We start from the raw sequence: 24,064 nt of genomic DNA, 5'->3' as shown, positions 1-24,064 counted from the left end.
CCTAAGTTCATCTCGACTGCATCATTTTGGAAGTGCCTGCTTTAGCAACTCAGCTGTCAAGGAGGGAATGACAAGCCACTGGAAGTGGTCACCTTTCCAGCTGGCGTTGCGCTCCCAGAAGAGGCTGCACATCTGTCCTTCGAGAGACAGACTTGCAAAAAATGTTTGAAGCTTTGGCAAACTCCAAAGTGAAGAACAGTGCCTTAAACATAGTGCAAGATTACTGATCTGAATAAATAACGAGGAAAGTTCTGTGTGTACCACTCTGGGGGGATTTTCATTACTGAGTCTCATAGGATCAGCTGGAGGTGATGCAGGCTCATAAAGATGAGTGAATAGGTTTTCACTCTGAAGTACAGATGGTGCTATCCAAAATTGTAAAGAGAATATGACAAAGTGTTTCTTTGCCACTTCTTCCAATAACAACAGAAATACTGTGCCCTTGTGGGTGGGAAGGCCAATGGCATCTTGGGGTGTATTAGAAGGGGGGTGGTTAGTAGGTCAGAGAGGTTCTCCTGCCCCTCTGCTCTGCCCTGGTGAGACCACATCTGGAATATTGTGTCCAGTTCTGGGCCCCTCAGTTCCAGCAGGACAGGGAACTGCTGGAGAGTCCAGCACAGGGCAACGAAGATGCTGAAGGGAGTGGAGCATCTCCCGTGTGAGGAAAGGCTGAGGGAGCTGGGGCTCTTTAGCTTGGAGAAGAGAAGACTGAGGGGTGACCTCATTAATCTTTATCAATATGTAAAGGGCGAGTGTCAGGAGGATGGAGCCAGGCTCTTCTCGGTGACAACCAATGATAGGACAAGGGGCAATGGGTTCAAACTGGAACACAAAAGGTTCCACTTAAATTTGAGAAGCAACTTGTTTGGGGTGAGGGTGGCAGAGCCTGGCCCAGGCTGCCCAGGGAGGTTGTGGAGTCTCCTACTCTGCAGACATTCCAACCCGCCTGGACACCTTCCTGTGTAACCTCATCTGGGTGTTCCTGCTCCATGGGAGGATTGCACTGGGTGAGCTTTTGAGGTCCCTTCCAATCCCTGACATTTTGTGTTTAAAAATGCTTTCACCTTACACAAAATGTAGAGTTTTCATATCTGATATGAAAATGTTTCCTCCTCTTTCGTGTGTCTGAAGGTCTTCAGGGTCCAGCCTCTTGGCTACTATTTTGAAAGTAGTAACAGCAATCTCTTAACTAGTGGGATGCTATGTATTTCTCACAAAGGCTTTGCTTGCTTGTGGGAGCTAAATGTTGAACTGTTATGCAAATTTGCATAGAGTGCAAGGACTTTGATCTTGACAAAACACATTTTGCAGAACAATATTATCTTGGCAGCGATTAGAGCTTGCATAAAGGAAGATAACAAAGTTGTACTGGCAAACTTTCCTTGTTACTTCTCATTCTCTCGCCAGCCCTTGCTTCCCCCTCACCCATCCACTGCTATGTCATTGCTGCAGCTAGAAAGATCTTTATTGCTTTCAGCACCTGCGTAAGAAAGCAGCGATCGAGTTGTATCATTTCAGAGCCTTCAGAAGTGTTAACAGATGTGCGTGTTCTTGAAAGCCAAAGGAGGTGCTGTATGAGGAGAAAGCTAAACCAGAAGCTGCAGCAGCTAAGAAAGACTAAGCATAGATGGTAGGATAAAAGCCCGAATTTCTTTTTATCTTGAAGCTTCTTAAAACTGAAAACTGTTTTTTTTAATGTTCCGAAGCTGTTTGAAGTATGTGGGCAGATTTGGAAGGAAACTTGGTCTGCATGATATATGCTGATAATAGCTGTAATATTGGACATAAATAATTGGGGTGTGTGTCACACTCATATATAACTTTTGCTGATGCATTCATGTTTAGCATTTGCTCAAGGGCAGATCTGTGCTGAAAATCTCACATAGGAAAGGTGTGATTTCAGAAGTCACTTCAAATTATATCAAGATATTTGTGAACTTTAGGTTGCACGTTAAGAAAACCTTCTCCCAAGAGGGTGGTGCAGCAGGTGAGCCAGAAAGATGTGCGATCTTCACCCGAGGAGGTTTCCGAGTCCGCCCTGATAGCACGGCAAATATCTCCCCTTTTGGGGGTAGATTGGGCTGGGAGAACGTGAGAGAGATCCCTTCCACCTGCGGTTCCAGGCAGTCTGAAAACATGCTGCCAACACATTTCTTCAGGATAATCCTGTGAGAAATTAGCTTGCCTTGGAGTACCTGTTTTATTGAGATGCTCAAATAGTTAATATTTTAATTCAGTCGTGTATAAAATAGTTGGGCAAGTGTATTTTCACTCTGTCAAGATGAAGGATCGAGCGGTTTCTCATTGGGACTGGCCGTACTGCAGCCTGTGGATGATGAACCTTCGGGAGTCAAGTTAATGGCCACAGATTTCTAAAAGGGGTTGCAGGCTTTAGGGTAGTTCCAGGAATGTTTTTTCCTTCCTAAGAATAGAGAAGCAGCACTGTTAAGCACAGATAACATGAAACCTGTTGAAGGTAAGACTGATATATGTCGTATGTTCACCAGTACAGACTTCCACAAGTAATTTACCAATTAAAAATAATTTACCGATTAAAAATTGGATGTATTGTGACGTAAACCACAGGATGGTGTTGATGTAATGTTTGCCTTTTCTCTGCATTAGTCATGTTTAAAAATATTTGGAAAATGCTGTTGGTTGTTATGAGTAGGCTGAAGAGCTTTCCAGCATATCGCAGTATTAATTTAAGCTTGAGGTCAGAATTAATCACTTTAGTCTCTCTCCCCTTTTTCTAACCATCCCACAACAGATAAGTTACGTTAAGGGTTACAGCTCTGCCTGAAAGTAAACACTCCTGTCAATCAGAGCTGTCAATCAAAGTCCAAAATGTCTGCCCTACCCTTCTACATGAAAAAAGAACTCCCGGCAGGAGGCTGAAGAACACAAAGTCCAATGGGAAGGCTTTGGACTTGACAGCATGGGAAGAAGTAGCACTTTTGCCACATTTTTGTTTGATTTCTGTGGTGCCCGTTCTTGAGCGCTCCAGCAGTGATTTCCATGTGTAAGGAAGGGCCCTCAGTCCTGGGCTGTGTCCTTACTGGGCTGCTTGAAGCTGGTTTTGCGCTTACTGGGTTGGATGAATTAGGGGAGACTTATGTATACAAATCCCAACCAAAACCTTTTGATGCTAAAGTTGCAGAGAACTGTGTTGTTTTGCCGCATGTTTTAAGGTAAAGTTTTGCTCTAGTACTATCATCTTACCTGTGGTAATTAAACTTCTTTTCCCAAGGGAATCTTGGAAGAGAATTTCCTCAGTTCCAAAGCATATTCTTAGCAATAGCTTCCCTGAAGTTGAGGTGGGAACAAAGTCTAATTTGCAGCTTAATATTGAGAATTTAAATGGTAGAATGATATAATGAAATATGGTGATTTTTGAATTCATGGATACAGAGCTTGAATGTGCTTGTGTGCCAGGTACTGTCAGAAACACATGTTAAGTGCGTTTCTAATACATACTGTAGTGTGTAGTAAGGAATTGAACTCTAGTTACTGGTTGTAAATAAATAAAGATACTTTAAATCTCCAGTTTCACCCATACTGTTTAAACCAAGGAGCCTTTCTTCTAAGAAAATGTTCTTTATTAGAAAATCCAAAGCTTTTACAATAGACTTTGATCCTTACTGTAAAATAGAGGGAGGAGGAAAGTTTTCACCCCGAAATGCTAATTGTGTTGTCTTTGTTAGTGCCTTTGTGTCGCATATTAAGTGGATCTTTGCCTATCAGCCCCAGTTCTGCAGCTTTTTAGGCATCTGCCTTCCCACAACACAGACATGGTCCGACTGTGGTGGGCTGGGCTGCTGCTTTAGTTGGGGAAGAATGCTGTTTATCCTTTGGGAAGGATCTGCCCTGCATGTGGGCGAACCACTCTGTTAAACAAAAAGCATGTGTTTGCTGTAGGAACGCTGTTAATGTACCATTTCTATATTGTTGAATGGTGCGAAGCAGAAGCGGCAGCGCGACACTGAGTTTATTGTATGAGCAATAGCTACTTATTAATGCCTAATGATTACATGGTTGGGTTTTTGCATTGTGGTTTGCTAAGTGGAATACTTGTGTTGTATTGCAGTCTCTTCAACCTCTTCAGGGAAAAAAATGAATTAAAATCTAATTTGCTAGGAAAGATGTGTACATTTTAGGCAGAAAAAAATATACAAGTCTCTCCTAGCAAATTATGCTGGAGTTGTGCATTTTTATAGCAATTTTCAAAACATGATGACAAGGTCAATAGTCCTGTACGCGTTTTCAAATCATTTGCAAGTTACTGAATGCTAGGCCTTCTAGATTTTATTTTTTTTTTAAATCTGCTTATTTTTATTGATACTTTCCAAGTCCATTCAGTGGTTAGATGTCATTGCAGTGAGCTGCTGGGCGTTCTGCCAAGTCTTCAGTATTGTCAGGTTGCTGGATAAAGTACAAAGAAAAACGCTTGTCTGTGTTGCCTTGTAAAATCTTACAAGTGGCGTATACCCTGAGGAAGACCACCCTTATTAAAATGGGAAGCAGAGCTAGATGAAAACAGCACTGACTCCCACTTTATCTGTACAGCTAGTTGGAATGGAGGGGTCTCTTTGACATGTAAGAACTGCAGATGTCTACAAATTAATAAGGAAATCTGAGCTAGAGATGTAGGCTTTTGGCAGCCAAAGGTGTCTGTGTTTAATGGTGTAAACCTGGAGAACGAAATTTTAGAAACTCACCATTATTGCTGCCTCTCGTACAATTGATCCTGTACTTATAATGACATGTCTGGCGGAGCCTGGTTCCTGTCACTACAGCGTATGGTTTGCACAGATGTTCTCATACTTAAAAACAAAACCAAAAAAACCTTTCTGTATTTTTTTTTCAAGTTGTTTTTATATTTCAACCTGACATTCATTTTATTCAAATGTATTAAGATACAGGAGCATATGGAGGAGGGAAGTAAACATTTTTTGGCGTAGAATATACTGTGGTCAAGCTGATTGTTCATTTCCCAGGTTAATTTCTGTGTGAACGTGATTTCTCTATATTGAAGGAACCTCAACATATAGACACTCACTTGCAAATTTCGCTTGAGGTGGAGTGAGTGCCACGTGTCTGCTTCTACTTTTCTCATTTAGCGTGTTTTGCTACATACATTGCACTGCAAAGAACAAAGCAATGAGCTGCAGTATTTTTCCACTGCATTTTTAGAGAAGATGTTTATAAATGTGAATGGAGATCGTTATGCTTCGATAAGAAACCAAAGGTAATCTGTGTGTGTGCTTTGGAGCACTCACTAGGCAAGGTTATTTTCTGTTGGAAGTTACAGACTTTGTACTTCAGAGTTCAAGAACAGCCATGCTGTGCCTGCTCAGAGAATAGATAGGATTTAAGCTTCTGACACTGTAACAACATAAAAACAGAAGTGATCTTGTTTTCCCTGCAGGAAAATAAAATACAGAAGAAAGGAATTTAAACTTGATCTGTTTGATGTTCTCGTGTGATTGCTTCTTTTTAGTAATTTCTTCTCTCTTTGTCTTCCAAGTTTGTGCCGAGGCTTTCAACCCCGATGAGGAGGAGGAAGACACGGAACAAAGGGTAAGGATGAGTGGATTGCATCAGGCTCCTCTGCAGTGTGACAGGCAGATGTCTGTACGTCACCTTCTCCTTTCCACGCGCGCGTTCGTTCTGAGCGACTGTGATGCGCCGACATTGACAAAGCGACATTGCTCTGAAATTTAGGGCCGTGTTGTCTCACGCACTTTTTTAGTCACTATAGCTTTAATATAAGTTTACTTCAAAGGACTTGAGGATTGCACTGAAGTCTACCATCTTTCCAGCCTCAATTATCTTAGAGGCTTGTTGAGGCAATTCCTAGAGCATCGATGCTGTTGTGAATAGTTAGTTAAGCTTTACCACAGCTGTTTCTTCATGGTTGCTTAAAATTCCTCAGATGTTTTTTACTGCCTTTCTTGTCAAAGTGTTCTGCCTGGGTAGTCGTTCAAATATTTTGAGACTGTAGCCACCTGTTGTTCTATTGTTCTTGAAAAGTGGGAGTTTCTAGGAAATGCAAGTCCAACTATTATGGTTGTTTTTCTTTAGAGATGCTTCTATGTGAGCAAATCCTGTAGCCTGGCTGGTGAGGGTCACTGTTTTCTCTCTAAATTTCTGGTGTTCCATTTGCAGATTCCATCTCAAGGATGCTTACATTTCTGCAATGAAAATCTAAGTCTAGTCTAATTTCTCTTTCAAAAGAAGATACTTCATAAATAAAATGTTATTAAAAGGGAAAAACAAGACTCTGGATGTGTCTGATCATCCAGATGTTTGTAAACCTGGATACATTTATTCCATCAAAATTCTTCATTTTACTGACTGCTGATTCGATATTCAGTTTTCTTTTACAACAAGGATCTGAAATCTGCTTAACTTTGGACAATGAGTTTTTAGAAGCGCGTACTAATGTAACTGTTGTTTGGAATTCTTGTTATTCCAGAAATATAGTTAACATGGTAAATATGAGGTAATTAGTATTTTTTAGATACATTTTCATAATTATCCCCAAACAAGCACTTAAATAAACGTTTTTATGACACAGTGAGTGTTGGTTCCTTTAACTGATGAAATGTTTATAATTGGGAAAGAAAATCCCTCAAACAGCAAAATTTGATTTAAGTAATTTTGTTGAAAAAATACACTTCTTAGATAACATTTGCTATTAGATGCACTGAAATACGCATGTATCATAAATCTCATAAACTACCTGTATGCCAACAGTAAATCTAATAGGACTAATATACCCAGAGTTTAGAAAACTCGACTTTTTCCTCCATTAGAAATGTTTAAGCCTTGACTGTATCTGTGGCCCCATTAGAAAGGAAGGGGAAGGAAAAGGCATCCTTGTCTTCCTTGACTCTTATTTTACATGTGTTAATTGTCACCCTAATGTATTTCTTACGTCTCTTTCATTCTGTCTTGCATTGTATGTTTATATATAAATACTCTTTATGCAAACAACAAAAAGAACCGTATACTTTGACACTTAAATTGTGTTCTGCTTTTTCACTCTGAAGGTTCAGTCTGTAATCACGTTTCTTTGTTGTCATGGCAGTTTTGTTTTACTTTATTTTAAAGGTAGTTCACCCCAAAACTGACGAGCAGCGCTGCAGGCTGCAGGAAGCGTGTAAAGATATCCTGCTCTTCAAAAACCTTGATCAGGTAATACCATTTTGAGGCAATCTTAACTGGAATTGGTGCTTTGTAGGTACAGATAATAGCTCGATGTAACAGTCCGGACACTTGTTTGCACTGTGGTAGTTCATGAATTATTAATTATATGCAGGCTGGACTGGGACATGTGTTTAGAGATCAACAGTCAATGAACAAGATAAACAAGCACGTCAAATTGTCAGTTACTAGGACAATCAAATCCCTCTCTCCGCAAATTTTTTTCCTGTTGTTTTTTTCTATTAATTCCTTTGCTCATCTTTCAATATTTGCTGTTGTGTACCATTGCACCTCATTTTTTTCCCCTAGGTTTGTAGAATCCTAGTTAAAACTGGATTTTCTGCTGGGTAGGAGCAATGACTGTTATCTTTACCAGCAAGGCCCCTGAAAGTGCTCAGTAACCATATTTAAACCAAGGGGGTTTTTTACAGTTCAGAAATCTGACAAAGTTTGTCCTTCTATTGACAGAAGAGCTCAGTGTTTTATTTACTTCAAATAAGTTTTTTGCCCGTTTACCCTCCAAACAAAGCATTATTGAGTTACAGCATTTCAAAAAAGCTTTTGAAAATCTGCATTTCGTGTTTTCTGACAACTGTTACTTCAATGCATGCAGTGAAATACGTGGTTAAAATAAATGGCTTTCATACAATGATTTTTAGTTTAAATATCAGGAGAGTTTTTTAAAGACAAGAAAATAGGATTCCAGTGCAAGGATAGGCAGTATTTTCGATATAGGGCTGCCTACAGATGCTGCATTGATTATTCCCAACTTAAGGAGTGCAGTAAATACTTCGAGTGTATCTAGCAGCATAAAGACTAGTTGGCGTATTCATGCAGCATATTTTTAGAAACTCAGCTGGGATCTGTGTCTTCAACTTTGAACATATGGTCACTGAAAATGCAGTGAAAGTCTATTGTTAATGGACTTGGGAATAACAAAGGTGGTAAAGCAGCTCAGCGTCGAGACCAGGCGTTACTGCGGCATCGTCTCTCCTGGCTTTCATGGCCTCCCTGCCTGGGCTGCCTACAAAACCAGTTTAGTCATGGCCCATCAGACAAACCTAGCTTGAGTCTGCTGTGCAGACCAGCGTTATCCCATTTTCTGTGTGTGCTCCCCATCTGTACTGGTCTGATCTCATCTTATGCTGGACTTCCAGGTTCTCTAAGCCAGAGACTGTCTAAGGAAATACCTCTCTTTGTATGGAGTCTTGTTCAGTACAGTCCTGATCATGACTGGGGCTCTTAGATTATGACAGTACAAATAAGTTACTAATAAACTGCGGTACAGTTTCTAGACATACATACATATTATTAAATATATGTGCTGTTGACATAAGTCAATATGTATCCATTGCAGTGAAGCTGTGTTGGATTATCCCAAGTGGGAGCTTGCTGTACACCTGTGCTTTGGCACTGAAATGGTGTGCATGGGTTAAGCCGTTTGGATATAATTTTGAGATCATAGCTCTTCTGTAATGAAAGTATCCGTGTTTGTCTGCATTATTGAACTTATATTAATAAGCTGGAAACAAGTGAGATATTAATGGAAGTCAGCATTTAATATCAATATTACTTGTATTTGCATACAGTAAAAATAATGCAGTGCATGTTGCACTTCACTCTTCAGATAGAATGAGCTCACCCTTGTCCAGCAGTAATGCTAAGGTGTGTTTTCTGAGACTTTTCTTTTTTTAAATTATTTTTTCATCCTGTTCATTTTATAGGAGCAGCTGTCTCAGGTCCTTGATGCCATGTTTGAGAGGAAGGTGAAACCTCAGGAACATGTGATTGACCAAGGGGATGACGGAGACAACTTCTATGTCATCGAGCGGTAAGCAGCTGTGCCTTTGAAATGTAGAGTGTGTTTCTTTTCAGGTTCTTTGACCTGGCAGGGAATGCTACTGCAGGACAGTTTCTGAAGGAAACGTCCTTTTTGCAGTTATTGCCTCTTCCTTTGATCTTTCCATTTTCCCCTTTAGGCCTCCATAGACTTCTGGATCATGTGCCCAGGGCAGTTGGTTTTGACAGAGGCAGACATTTCAAACCTGCTGAGTTTTAAGACATTCTGTGTGACTGCATAAAAACTCAACTACCACTTTGTCTGAGGAAAGGGCTGCAGCATGAGCTTGCCTGTGATTTGTCCAGTTCAGGTTTTGTGCCCATCAGCATGTGCATAGCTTAAAAGCAGCTGTATTACGTGTTGTATCTAGACCAGGATGTGTTTTTTTCTCAAGAGAGAGAAAAGCAGCAATAGAAAACATATAGCAAAGAAAGGGCTAGGAGAATATTTTGGGGCAGGAGAGTATGGGAAATAAAACTCCATGGTAGTGGCTACCATGGAACAACTTGGACTTTGTCCAGTTAGCTTTGATCACTGACTTTAGAGAGACTTGTGGTTACTTTGCTTTTGTTCGTTGTGTGACTTGTATTTGTGGAGTTTAAGGTGCCGTTTTGCAATTTCTTACATCAAGCAAATTCACATGATAATTTTGTAGATCATATGTATGTGCAACAGGCATATGATAGATATGTGTGCACATGCACATTTTGAGTATCTTTTAGCCTTTTGGAAGAAATTGTGGCTAATGGTACTTTTAATTGCCGAATTTGTAGAAGAGTTAAGGACACAGATGTATTTCCTCCTGTAAAGCCTGTAGTATTAAACAGCTTAGTGATGAATTATGAACACAATCTTAGGAAAATATGTTTTGTGATGTACTGATATCTTCCTTATCATTGAAATAATGGCACCATTAATATTGTATTAAATGCTTTCAGAGCAGTTCTTCAAGATAACGTGTTGCCTTTTGAATTGTCGTTTCTGCTGTGTTTATGGAATTTGCCTAAGAATTTCTAGGTTAGAAATCGTTCATTTTAAGTGATCCTCGTTCATTTTAAGGACATTCCCCCCTCTGATTAGTGGAATTATAGAACATAAGGCTACCTCAATTATATTCTGACCCTATACCTGTTCCCCTGTCCTCTATGATACCACCCCATTTTAAACCAGTGCTCCATTTCTACACTTGTTTATCTGCCTCAGCCCAGTCCTGTGTCTTTGGCTGGACAGGGCAGGTTCCTTCTCCTGCTGTGCTCACTGGGGAGACCAGGCTGTTGCGAATAAGAGTGAGGTGCAGATCAGAGCCCAGGGGAGCCAGAGCCACCAGCTCTGCAAAGATGAGATGTATGCAGGGCAGTGATTCCTAATTTCTACTTCCATTGCTGTTCATTCTTCTTTGTATTGCGTGCTAATGATGTTCTGGGCGATAATACTGTTCCTTCTGACAAAGATCTAAACTTCTGGGGAAAACTATATGTAATCGGGTGTATGTTCAGCTGCTTTAAGCCAGGAAGGTGTTCCTTACCTGCTTTTCACCAGGGTGTGACATGTTTTGTAAAGTTTCTTAGGCCAGTGACTAGTACCCGAATGATCTCTGGTGCCATAGCTGAGAATTAATCAAGCCTAGTCAAGGTGTATTTTAAAATTATTTTTTTGAAGCCTCAAGCTTAAGACAGTCCTGAGGATGTTGTAGACACTTGTTTAACTTTGAAAAAGGCTGCATTTCAGTGCACACCCTGTTTCTTCATGTGCAGTTGCTGTCGTGCGTTTTGATCTACATTTGCGTCTTTAGCTTTGACTCGCTGGACTTCTACCTGCGTCTTCAATAAAGCATGTTCCATCTCACCCAGCAATAAGAGCACTATTTGTACAACAGCAAAACACCATTTTTATGATCTGTACTGAAATGTTGTCTAACAGAAAGTGTATATCCCATTGTTTTCCAGGGGACTGTATGATATTATTGTAGCAAAAGACAACCAGTCGCGCTGTGTGGGCCGCTATGACAATCACGGCAGTTTTGGGGAGCTGGCGTTGATGTACAACACTCCTAGGGCTGCCACCATTGTTGCTGTGACAGAAGGAGCCCTTTGGGGACTGGTAAGGAAGGGAATTGCTCCCACCTGCATAATATTTTAAACAGTAACTCACCGTGTCCAGTGCTTCTCTTGGTATGACTCATTGTGCTAAATCGCTATTTTATCATGATCTGTTCTCTCACCTCCTGGCATAAGAGATCCATTGTGCAAATTTTTTTGGCCACCTTTCTAGAACAACTTGTCTGTGAAAACTGTATCGCTAGTTTTATCTGTCCCTTTATTATTTTGCATTTGCTGTAATTGTAGCTTTTGTTGGGGAAAAAAAAAACCCACCTGGTTTTGTTTTCATTCTGCAGAGGACAATGGAGGCATTAATGCACGTATTTTGTGGAAAGGAGAAGCAGTATCTAAATGACATTCTTTATTTTCAATTCACCTTCTTACCATTTTGTCTGCTTTAAGGGGAATGGGAAGGTGTTCAATTTCTTCTTGAGGATGTCAGTAATTTGAAGAGCTAGGAAAACTGCCCAGAGTTTTGCTTACCTTCAAAACAAACTGTCACGATGTTTCTGGTCCCTTTGTGTTACCCTGGAAGAGGTTCTTAGGTCAGCGTGACCTATGAGATACCAAGCTAAATGGCAGCGTTGCTTTTTCTTCAGCCGAGTGGTGTTGAATGTGAAGCTGCAGACATTAGTTTCCTTTTTTAGTTCTTTTCTCTGTACTATTTGGATAGGGTTATTTTCCCAGTGCTCTCTTACTCATCTGCGAGGGCTCACATAATGAGTGGATTGTGCGATCGACGCCTTTGAAGCCAGAAGTGTTGTCTGCTCTGTGTGCGCGGGCTCCTCGGCAACTATCGCTGGGGGTTCGCCACGTGTTGTGACCTTGATTACGGGACTGATAAGCTGCTACACACCGTGTACTTGTGCAGCCTCAGCGCTGGCTGAGAGATCTGACTTCCCTTTGTGAGCCGAAAGGAAAGATTTGGGTAAAATCAACCAGGGAGTTATGTCAGAATCTGATTTCTTGAACAAGACAGAATAAAGCAGCTGCCTACAAACTGAGCTCATTCATAAAAGGAAGAAAATGAGAAGATGATTCTTTGTTCCCGTTTGCCTTTGAAATAACTGCAAAAACTGGGTTATTTTTTTTTCCTGTGATTACATTCACTTAATTAACAAGGTGTAGTTTAAGGGGGACCTTGCCATTCATCTGTCCTGTCGATATTTTATTAACTAAGGCTGCATTTTTCTGCCTAGAACTTCAGCTATTCTGTCATTGCCATGCTTTATAGCACTATTTTTTGCCTAATGTGATTTAAACATATTTTTATTAGTCTGCAGAAGTAATTGCTAAAGCTTATGGGCTATCTGCCATTTAGGAATTGTGGATTACTACTGCTGCACTGCAGACTTAAGCCCACAAAAGCAGTAATCCCACGTGGGTCTCTTCTGGAGCAGAGAAACATCCTCAGCCTTTGCTGTTGAACATGTCTGGGGAAAATCTCACCATCGCGCACAATTCCCTCACTGCTCTGCCTTTTCTGTTCCAATACTGCTGCTTCTCCTTCCTCACTGATACTCTCAAACAAATGACTTATGATTTCTTTTATGCTTTTGCGATTCTTCTACAGTTTCTGCACCTTTCTGCTTCTCCAGACATGTACATTTGAAGAGACTTCCACCACTGAAGAATTTCTTTAAAAAATAAAGAATGAGGGATTGTTTTATTTTTATCATCTCCTGTTCTCCTTTGGATAACAGTAATACCATTCTTCCCTTCATCTTTCACTTCCTTCCAAGTTTTATATTCTACTAGTGTCACCTGTATCAGTCATTGTTTCAACTTACAACAAGTATGTGCAGCCTGCATCCCATAAAGCTCTTCAAAAATACCTCTTCAAAATGTTGCCGCTAAAGTAGCAGTTGATGTTTTCAGAAAATGCAATCCAGAGGAATGGCTCTCAGGACTTTGGATGTTTCTGCTATTTTTTTATAGATAAAAATGTGGGGTTTTTTGGTGGTTATGGTTTGGTTTTGGGTGATGGTGGTTGTTTTGTTTTTACCATTTTTCTAACCAAACTTTCCTCTGATGTTTGTTTCTGATTTTTTACACTTGCAGCTTCATGTTGTGTAAGGTAAACTCTGCAGCTCTCACTCTGTTCATAAATCAGTGCTGACTCTCACAGGGACCACAGGCATTAGGATAATGCAAACACAAACTCAAATCCTGGTGGGCAAGTGCCCGTCTGCTTAGCCTGAACCTGCCCTTTAGTTTCAGCTCTTGTGGCCATTCTCAGTGGTGTTTGCAGTAGTTGAGCCTGACCTTTTCCCCCTGAAAATAAAAGGTGTTTCATTCAGAGCCCTGGCAGTAACCTCTGGAAGATGTCTGCCGGCGCAGGTACCGGCACCGGAGCCGCGGTTACCAGACCTGCCGTTGCGTTCCCTCGGGCAGGCAGTGCCGCCCAGCGGCCGCGGAGCCCGCACGGCACCGGCTGCTGCCTGGGAACGTGCCAGAGCAGGAGGGATGGCAGGGGGTGGGTGAGAATCTTGCTCAATATTTGCACTTCAAAACCAAACCAAACACTTTTCCCGTCAGGAAGGTGCGTATGGTACACACGGACAGCTGGCGGTTGGGAAGCAGTTGTTGTGAAAAGCTGCCTCGGGTTCTGGGAGGCGGAGGAGTGAATTGAGCCTGTTGCTGTTTGATATTCTGTTCCTGATCTATTTGAGACCAGTATAAATCTCCAATTTACTTTTGAAATCTGTGACTCAAGTAGAAGAGAATCCAATTCAGACTTAATCCTGCAGTTGCCTTAACAAAAAGGTGTTGGAAATGGCAGTTTCCTGTGGCTTCTGCAAGAAGAGCGGAACTTCTTCATTGTATGTGGAAGCATGAAAGATAAAGTAACAAACAGCCAAACAAAACCCCAAAACTCAACCCTGCAAACCAGTACAAAATAGAATAAAAATGGAATTCTTAAATGCTTATCTGAGGAGGACCAGCTCTTACAGCTCCCTGTTTTTCCATTTGTTACTGCAACAAGTATTCTCACAAGAGCTGTTAGGATCACCATTGTGATGGATATGGCATCATTTTAACAGTTTGTGTCTCAAACCCAATGTTTGTTGCAAATCCTGGTCTGTGTTTGTCAGTTCTTTAAACGGGGAGCATTTTAGTCAAGAGGAATAACAGATTTCTCTGTGCTGTTTCTTGCAGGATCGGGTGACATTCAGAAGAATTATATTGAAAAACAACGCAAAGAAGAGGAAGACGTATGAATTATTTATTGAGTCTGTGCCCCTTCTCAAATCCTTGGAGGTAAAACCTCTCAGACATTTGCATCAAATTCTTGCATTAGCTCCACAGTGTTTGTGCTGTGTCAGAAATCTGTGTCATTTTTGCTTAGATCTAAATGTTAAGAGCTGCTTTGGTATCACGTTTGGCGTACAAATTAATTTGCATTGTTGAAGTTGTACACCGTTCTTTCCATATCTTGTGCTCGCAGCAACTTGCCGATTTTTATTTCAAGTCTGCGTAAAGATTTTTTAAAAAAATCACAAAACACCACAAAACAAAAACCATCTGTAAATATGTCAGAGATGTATTAAAGTGAAAATTGGAACTTAGGGCTGTGGTTCCCTTGGTGGTTGTGATATTGAAGTCATGATACAATCACTGGGATATTTGGCCTTTATCAGCCATGGAAGATTTTAAACTTGAGACAAAGACGTGGCAGTAGTAGGTCTTGCTTTAACCTTAACTGATATTGAGGAGGTAAAGTAAGAACAGGCTAAAAGGAAGCACTGTTCTACCTGCAAACAAAATGTGCAGGCAGATGTCATGTTGATGTGTGTGGCTTTAGCAACGATGTGTAAGTTAGAAATTCTGAGCTGTTCTTCAGAAGGCTTTTGGAGCCATACCAAAGTGCTTTGAAATTAGTGTGTGCTTTACAGCATAACTGATCTTTTCTTTGTTATCTCATCATAAGAATATTTTTTCAGGATTAATCTTTATGATTTGAGAAAAGCTTTTAATCCCTTGGAGAGGAGATTACAAAATTGCAAAATATCATTAGGTGTGAATAGCACCCTGTAATATATACTCTTTTGCACCTCTGTTGGTAGCTGTGTAAATTGCACAACACCTTCTCCCTCGGTACCTGACTTAAACTAGTTTCGTCAATGTGACTTTTTTGAGCACAGAAATGACTCATAAGTATGTAAAGATATAGAAAAATAACTCATTAGCCCTGGATGGCTTTTTGCATGACACACTGCAGCTGAATCATGTGTGGATCAGAATTAAGTTTCTCCAATGTGGGCTAGATTGAGGTGCATTTGTGGAAGGAATGGATTACAACTGAATCATCTGTTGAGATATTCATTTTAACTGTAGCGTTTTCTTCCTTTCTTAGTGTGTTTTTTACACTGCTCTGAACCAATAGAACTGTTTCGTGGTGTTCTAGATAAGCAGTGGGAAACATTGAAGATAAATTTAACTGTTATTTCTCCCTCCCTGTTCTTGTAGACTCAGGCATGTTTCATTGCATGTCAGATGAACCGCTTGCCCTTGCTGGGCATCCTGTTGTAGTGCCTGCTAACAATTCAGAGCCAGGAGCCTTTCCATATCCACTTCTCATGCTAGGAATGAGTTTTGGGAAACAAAAAACAGCCCACAAATTCAAGTAGACAGTGATTAAAATGCGTTGCTGGTGTTTCTCATTGAAGTTCAGTGGTAGGTTTGTTTTGTTTGTTTGTTTCTTTGCTTTAAACCAGCCAAATCAGTTATTTGTTAACTTTGGGGGTAAGAAAAGCGCACGAACGGGACACTAGACATTTTTCTTTTCCTATAGATTACGGTAGTCTCGAAAGCTGTGGTGCAGTACGACGGTGTTGTTGTAGGGGCTCTATTTTTCAGGACCCAGATACTGTGTGTTTGTGTGTCTAATGACTTTCATTTCAGGGCTGCAAAGTTTACAAGAGGTGCACTGCAGTAGATGAGTATGTCTAATTTCTCTCTTTGTTCCAGGCATCAGAGCGAATGAAGATAGTGGATGTTATAGGGGAGAAGGTGTATCATGATGGGGAACGTATCATTTCTCAGGTACTTGAAGTCTACATTTCTCATTCTCCTTTCTCTGCCTCTTTTTTTGCTGTTTGGAATTGACTTATAGAATCCTATTACTTGGACCAACTTGGCATTGCGTATTCTTTTAATACTTTTGATTTATTTAATCACTTCTTGGATGTTTGAGGAACAGCCAGTATGTCTTTTGCTCCAAATTTATTCTGTTACTTTAGCTTCTGGGTTTTTCATCTCTCATCTCTTTGTTTTTTATAAATGGTCTTTGCAAGGTTTCAAGAGGAGAATGCCTTAAGAAGCTGAAATTAAATGTCTCTCTGTGCAATTTTCCATGACAGCCCCCAGCTAGACTTTTCATTGGCACCTACAACCAGATGAAACAAGGAGTCACAAGCATGTAGTAAAGGCAGCTCTAATTCGTAGGTCTGACTAAACCACAAAACCAAACAACAGGAGCATGACTGGGATGAAACTAAATGAATTCATTTGGAATATTACACTAGTTGGACCTAATTCAGTTAACTATTCTAAGAAGTTATCAGGGTTATTAAACCTACTGTTTTTCCTGATGCTCTTAAACAGTGGTTATTGGTGTATATTTTCTTCTTGGCTTACCTGAAATTGCAGGCTTTTGACTGCAATTGTTATCATGTTTTATAAGCAGAATATGACTCCTTAGTAATGTCTTGAATAATTAATTACATTGGATGTCAGATAAGTCTGAATGCAGGAAAATTTAGTGGACTATAACCAAATACTGCCAAATTACTTCCCTCCAAAAATACCCTCAGTTTTTTAAGTTGAAAATCTTGTTGCTTCAGATCCTGAGAAAACTGAACTGTCAGCAAAATCAAAGCTTATAAATCAGTCTCAAAACTGGGAACCTACGTAACCGGTGATCCAATTACGCAGTTGGTTTTAATCTTTTCTAAGAACTAAATTAAAGACAAGGATATAATTACGTTGAAAAGGAGGATTAATAATCTGGATAGGTCTTGGGTGATGGTAATACACTGCTAAAGATGATGAAACGGAATGCTTGGAAAAGATGTGATAGCTCTTGCATTACAGCAGTTGCATCGATACTGTGAACCCCTTTTCTGCTGTGGATAATTTTACATTTCAGTTAGAGTTCTGGAATTTGCCTCTTCAGTTAAGAGCAGTACGCTTCGAAACACTTAAGCTGTTAGTGCCTGTCGGTGTCACAAGGATGTCTCCTACTCGGTTTGTTTTCATTCTTTTAAAAAACTAAGTACTCTGTCAGAAGTGTGCGGAGTGTATTAGTTTATGTTGTGAGAGATGGCGACAGTGAATGAAAAGCTTTGTGCTGGGTGGTTTATGATGGTCCTGGGAAGTTTACCTAATGGCATAATTTATTCTGTAACTCCGTGTTAATTCTTTCATCACCTTCTTGCAGCCCATGCTTTGTACTCAAGTTGTAACTGTAACTTAAGTTGGTATAGAAAGGGAAAAGTTCTCTCTTTCACAGCTAAAACTTTACAAATATGAAGTCCTGCCGAAGCTCCCCGGAGCAGATGTAAACTGGGATCTGTTGAATGTCTGCAACCTGATGCGGTTTGGAGAGGTGTGACAAAGGCTTTAGAAACTCTCACAGAATCACAGGCTGGTTGAGGTTTGCAGAGACCTCTGGAGGTCATCCTACCATTTACATGTACTTTTACAGTAAACTAAAAAACCTTTTGTTTTACCTTTTTGTCTTTACAGGGCGATAAAGCAGATTGTTTTTACATTGTAGAATCTGGAGAAGTAAAAATCTTGATTAAAAGCAAGGTGAGTTCGAATTGGGTGATTATGCTTTAGGTCAATCCCTGATTTGATTGATGAATACCAGTCATGTAAGAAAGCCTACCCTGACTTATTTTAAGATGTTATTTTGTGATATTTATCATTGTTACTCATGTAATGTTGGCTGTAAATCCCCATACCCATTCTGAAGTGGCCAGAAGTCACTTTACTAAACTTGCAAAGTCTGTTGCTTGTATTTGCTCCTCTGCAAACTGACTTGATACTGTCCCTGGCCTTAAAGGTTGAGATGAAAATTTTCTCTGAGGATTATAGAAAAGTGCAACTTAGAAAACCTGGGGTATATTTTCTCTATGGACATACTAGAGATTGGCATTTGAACAGATTTGTACACTGTGAGCAGCCTTAAGGAACAACATTTTGTGCATGATAAAAGCTGTGTTATGCTAATATAATAGCAGTTCCCAAAGCTGTAACAGTAAATACCTGCCAATCTCAAAACTTGCGGGCTGGCATACACTTTTCTAATCAAACTTCCAATTGAACGTGCTGTTCAGGTGTTCTACAGTACAGAGCATGACTTGGAACTTGGTAGTTTAAAAGCCCTAAGCCAGTGAGCTGTTGCACATCTGTAAGATACCCAGGATTAATTTCAGCATTGTACAAAGACACAAGTGTATGCAAATAATTGTACTGTTTGACAGACTAAGACGAGTAGAGAAGCTAACCAAGAAGTGGAGATCGCCCGGTGTCACAGAGGGCAGTATTTTGGAGAGCTCGCACTTGTTACCAACAAACCCAGAGCAGCCTCTGCTTATGCCGTTGGGGAAGTCAAATGTTTAGGTAAGCAGATGTCATGTGTTTCTAGCTCCCCTTTTCTGGTCTTTGCTTGTTTGTGCACCATGCCTGAGTGAGCAGCTGTTCCAAATGTAGTAGTAGCCTTTTGGTAACTGGTGGTCAGGCAGGAGAAGCTCCCAGCATGGCCTGGAACACATCTCCGTGTTGGAGTTTGAGAAGCACAGCTGCTTCCAGCAGATTCTGTTTTTTCTGCTTGTATGGCCTGTGCTCTTTGAAGGGGTAGGTAGCATCAGCTTCTTGTCTACAGCTTGTTTGTCACACAGAAATTCCAGATGATCCATCACTACTAGATGATCCACCATCTGTATTTGTCCTTGAGGGCAGGTGTTGTTTTGCCAGTCGAGGGTGTCAAGAGGAAGGACAGAGACACCAACAAGAGTACACTTATTTTACTGTCTATTTCAAGGTATTGCAAGAAAAAGATGATGCATTTAGTTAAAACAATAAGCTTATTACACTCTTAGTTTGGAGCAGCAAAGACAATAAGCAAGGTAATGCACATAATCATTACAAACGCTCTTGTTTTCACTTCTGTTCCTTTGCAGTCATGGATGTGCAAGCGTTTGAGAGGTTGCTTGGACCGTGCATGGACATCATGAAGAGGAACATAACACATTATGAGGAGCAGCTGGTGGCAATGTTTGGTTCTAGCATGGACCTGTTGGATCCAGGGAATTAGGCACAGGGTACTTCAATGCCTTCTTAGTTCGACACAGAAAAACCTATCGGCAACACAACCCACAAGGAAAATGGGCACTATGGAACAGTTCCTGCTGCTGTCTTCTTGGGCATTTTAGAAACCATGAACAAGTCTCAGCACAGATGGATTGCTCACTCCCTGCCTCCACTTTGCTGCTGATACTTCATTATTAGACCTAGATTAAAGATCATTCTAACCCTATGTTCACTTACTTCATTCAGAATGGCATCTGTCCAACAGTTCAAGTGCCTGATGTGAAACCCAAAGTGTGCAAGATACAGAAGCCTCCTTCCTCTGCTGTTACTGTTGGGATACATTTTCAGATCAGATTCTGTAGTGGGAGGTTGCTTGTTCAGCAAAGGCAACCTGTGGAATATGAGCCTTTTACGGGCTTATTACCTTCATCTGATGCTCTCCTTTCACATTGTCAAATTTGCTTTTAATTGTAGCATCTGGGTTTGAAGTTCAGATATCAATGGAGCCAGTTAGTAAGGTGGCACTGAAGTTTTCTTCCACCTGCTGAAAGCAGCAGGTGCTATCGCTCTTTAAACCAAGTAAACTGAGCTGGGGACATGGGAGAGTCTGCTTAGCAGCAAAATGCAGAAAATGGAGCATTACGATATTTTAAGTGTTTTCTGAGTAGCAAAGAAAATTGCTTTACTATATGCTGCCCAAAAAAGTGCAGTGGTTCAGATTAAATTGCTTGAAGGTGTCATAATTGTCATCTCCCCAAATCTGCTCCTTTTTCCTGACACTGAGTACATTTTATTGTGGTGAGATCACAATATATGACCTTCTCTTGCTCACAGAGATCCTTTCTACTGCTAGATTTCCCAGGGCGCTGTTGTTGACTGGGCCTGTTTTAAAGCTTTTTAAAAAGGTGAATGTTTTGTAATTGAAGACTACTTCTGTACTCGTTTACAGGAGCTCCCCCCAGTTACACAGTTACATTACACAGTATTCTAACTTCATTAGACACTTGGATGCTTCCAAATGCCACGTTGATTTGCTCAACTTTTCAAAAGCTGGCGACATTTGACTTTGTAAAGCAGATGTCTTTGCTAACTACGCACTTGGTGTGTTTGAGGAGTCTTTTTGGTTTAGGTGATAACTAAGCTACTGATGTTTATCTAAAATACCTGTTAAATTTGCAGCATTTATTAGGTAGATTCTATTTCTATAGCTTTAATGACCTTAACTGGCATACTGCTGAGATTTTATCAGAGTATTATCTCATTAAGAATGAGACCATATAAGAAGGACATTTTTTATGGTGTACAAACAGAATAATTATATTAAGACATTGAATTTGTAGGTAATAAATCTAGTGACCCTTTGAATTTGCATTTTTCTGCAGCTCATGCAAAACTTACTGGTGTTTTACGGGGTTATGAAATTTTAATTGTGGGTGCTAGTATAACAGAACCTGCTCTTTTTATTCGTGGCCACGTGAGCAAGAATAGAAGGATGCTAATGTTGAATTCCTGCTTCTAGTTATCACAGTGGATGTTTAAGGCATGAGATGCTTAACTACAACTCCTAAGTTGATTTCTGGACAATTTTTTTCCCCCTAAATGGATGAGCTCCTCCCAGTTCCTGCAATATGAGTAAGGTGGAAACTTTGTAAGTTTGAATGGCTGTTGTCCAGTTACTGTAATTGGAGTAATATTTTTATATAATGCAAATGATTTGTAACAGACACCACTGGACTAGGTGTTTCCATATTATTAAAGTCCTGGTTGTGATGTCTACCGGCTGTTCTAACTGCATGTATTTAGAACAGTGAATTTCCCTTGCTTTACTGGGCTGGTTTTTTGTTGTAAATTACAGCCGGTACTTCATTCATGCTTCCAAGTTTTAACACCAAAGACAAAGCTGTTGTTTGATTACAGAATTAAAAAACAGATAAAACAAACCTAAGCAAAAACAAATGAACAAAAAGAACCAAACCAAACAAAAAAACTCAAACCAGAACCACAACAAAATAAACAAAACCCCCACACTCATCAGGTCCTTGCATTGAAAACACATAAAAATTTAAGATACTTTGGGCTCCAAGAAAAGAGTCTTTTTGAAGCCAACTCATGACTGTCCTGCAAACCAGGCATAAGCTGGTCTACAGAACAGGCTGAGTTTCTGTGCTGTCTAAACTGTCACATGAACTAAAGAGAAACTGGCTGTGAATACCCATCAGCTGGCCCGTGTCGCTCCAGGCCAAACATCCTCTCCTTCATCCGGGTGAGCCTGGCAGGTTGGTTCTGGTTCTTACAGCCCTTGCTCCTCTGCAGGACAGGACTGTTTACCTCAGCGTACGCAAACATTGGCAATGGTCCTGAAGCTTAACCAAAAAAAAAAACGGGCGAGGCTGATGTTATATTCTTAAGGTAATTCTGCCTGGAAGGGAGGATTTGATGGCTTCTAGAACTCAAAAGGATGAGAAAGTAAAATCAAAAGATCAGGTTCCCATGTGAGCAAGAACAAGCTCTTCAAGTTTTTCCTTCTAGACACCCTGAACAAGGACAGAGTGGGCAAAGCCGTCCTGCAGCCAGGAGCTGTGCGGCGTCACCGTGGTGCAAGGAGGCACCTGACCGTGAGCTGGAAGAGGGTGAATCCGTATGAAGGGTCGTCCTTTTCACAGCTGTAATTTGCAGTGTGCCTGATGAGTTTGGTCTGGTTTAACCAACCTCTTCTGCAGAATTTTGGAGCATGAAGATAGCGAGAGAAACTTGTACTAAGGTACTCAGCGTTTCCAGGTATCTGGTCAGAGCACCAGCAATGATTAACATTGGAAAGCATGTGAGTGGTGACAGCAAGACCTGGGAGTGAAGAGAGGTGCCTGTAAAGATCTGCTGGTGTGACTGTATCTCAGCTCATCCCTGCTCACTGTGACTGTTCATCGCAGTTGTTGTGCAGAACAAACCTGGGTTTTTTGTTGTTATTACTCAGTGTTCAGTAAATCCACTGTGGAGTCTCTGAAATTGGCAGCAGAGAGAGATCTAGTTTTTAATAAAAGAAATCAGCAGCAAAGTGGGCAAAGAGGACAGTGTCTTCAAGACTTAGAGGAAAAAAGTCTCTTGTTTGCGATGCCCTGCTTGTGATTGTTGTGAAGTCAGTGAGAGGAGTTTTCAGTGGTCAAATATCCTGGCATATGGTCTTTCTGTTCAATGTCACAGCACAGGTTTCACAATGTAAAAGAACAAAAAAGGGCAAAAGCGCCCTCTTTTTAGAAACAAAAGTGCAGAACTTAAAGCTCTAAAACAAAACTTTAAAAGCAAAGTGCAATTTTTGCACAGAGGGCAAAAAATGAAACCCCTTTGAATGTCACTTCCTTTCTTTTCTGTTGGCTGAAAGCTGACTCTTGTTCTTGACGTGTATTTGTAAACTAGTCTTGCCAAAATACAAACATTTTGGTTATTTTCACTCCAGCTAATTGTTGTTATGGTTATTGCTGATGATTTTCACATTTTTTTCAAACCATACATTTTATTTCAATAGGCCTTCCTTGTGGATTTCCTCCTGACGGTCTGCAGCACTACACTGCTATTTCAAGATGCAAGAGCAAGTCACTAACCTCACAGGAGAACACTCAACTCCGCTTTGCTGGCTGGAGCTAATAACGTGCTACTAATTTTCCTCTGCTCTGTGGGGCAGGAGGGGAATTAAATTCTGCATAAAGTTGCTACCTCAAGGCTCCAAGTGCTTTTAAAAGTCTTTCACTTGGGAGAATTTCATAAGACAGTTCTTAAGATTGGTCTGTTCTGAATTAAATGTGTTTGGTTTTTTTTTTTAATTGGTTCATTAAGGGACCCTTATTTTAATTCATTGTATATTTACTACTTGATTCTCAAAGGATGAACAGCTGCGAAGTTTGGTTCTTGCACTATAGTGTTGAACATGAAAGAAAAATACTTGCCATATAAACATACGGTTTTAACGAGTTAAACCATTCTGGGGTTCAGCTTCACTTTTGGTTAATAAAAACCTGACATGTTGTGTCCAGCCTTCCTGTACGATCCTGTGTGTGCTCTTTATTGACTTGTGCAGCTGACACAACCCCCAGCACTTACATCAGGAGTGGACTTTACAACAGGTAGCCAGACTTACTCAGAGTGCCTGGGTCACTGTTGCTTGTGTTACCAGAGCCTCAGGGAAAAACAGCCCTCACCTTGTCACAATAACCGAAAGAGATTTACACATGATCTGATCACCAAGTTTTACTGCTTGGTGATAAAACTTTACTAAGATCTTAAAAATAATACCCACTTATGTAGCTATTACTGCTCCCAATAAAACTGGACGCTCTGAGATGTCTGACAAGTTACCTTAGAACAGATTTGTTGTTTGTGGTTGTCGGTTCCCAGGAGAAACACGATATTCCTGAAGGTCTCTTGCTGCCCTATACTTACAGCTACTGAGTTTTATGTGGCAAGCTGCCTTTTTTAACCTAACTAACACTTTTAAAAGAAAATTACTTTAGTACATGCGAAATTGCCTGTTCAGATACTCAGTATTTGCTTTTGCAGAAGTTTTGTTTCTGAATACTTAGTATTTTATGTACAGTTTTTAAAT

General features: G+C 40.4%; 1 protein-coding gene across 1 annotated transcript in view; it reads left to right on the top strand.

Annotated features, from left to right (window-relative positions):
- The window catches only part of PRKAR2A (protein kinase cAMP-dependent type II regulatory subunit alpha), a 50,855-nt gene extending 30,584 nt beyond the window's left edge, over window positions 1–20,271 (top strand). Inside the window, exons 3-11 of the mRNA XM_080350472.1 lie at window positions 5,528–5,580; window positions 7,117–7,200; window positions 8,934–9,040; window positions 10,996–11,149; window positions 14,308–14,409; window positions 16,120–16,194; window positions 17,899–17,964; window positions 18,642–18,780; window positions 19,341–20,271. Coding sequence (XP_080206598.1) covers window positions 5,528–5,580; window positions 7,117–7,200; window positions 8,934–9,040; window positions 10,996–11,149; window positions 14,308–14,409; window positions 16,120–16,194; window positions 17,899–17,964; window positions 18,642–18,780; window positions 19,341–19,474 — 914 coding nt within the window. The 3' untranslated portion in view covers window positions 19,475–20,271. The remainder of the gene's footprint in view (window positions 1–5,527; window positions 5,581–7,116; window positions 7,201–8,933; window positions 9,041–10,995; window positions 11,150–14,307; window positions 14,410–16,119; window positions 16,195–17,898; window positions 17,965–18,641; window positions 18,781–19,340) is intronic.
- Window positions 20,272–24,064: the final 3,793 nt, after the last annotated feature.

The sequence above is a fragment of the Nesoenas mayeri genome (assembly GCF_963082525.1).
Source record: "Nesoenas mayeri genome assembly, chromosome: 10".
Classification (NCBI taxonomy): domain Eukaryota; kingdom Metazoa; phylum Chordata; class Aves; order Columbiformes; family Columbidae; genus Nesoenas; species Nesoenas mayeri.
Note: the sequence above shows the minus strand (reverse complement) of the source record. Positions and strands in the feature narration are given on the sequence as shown.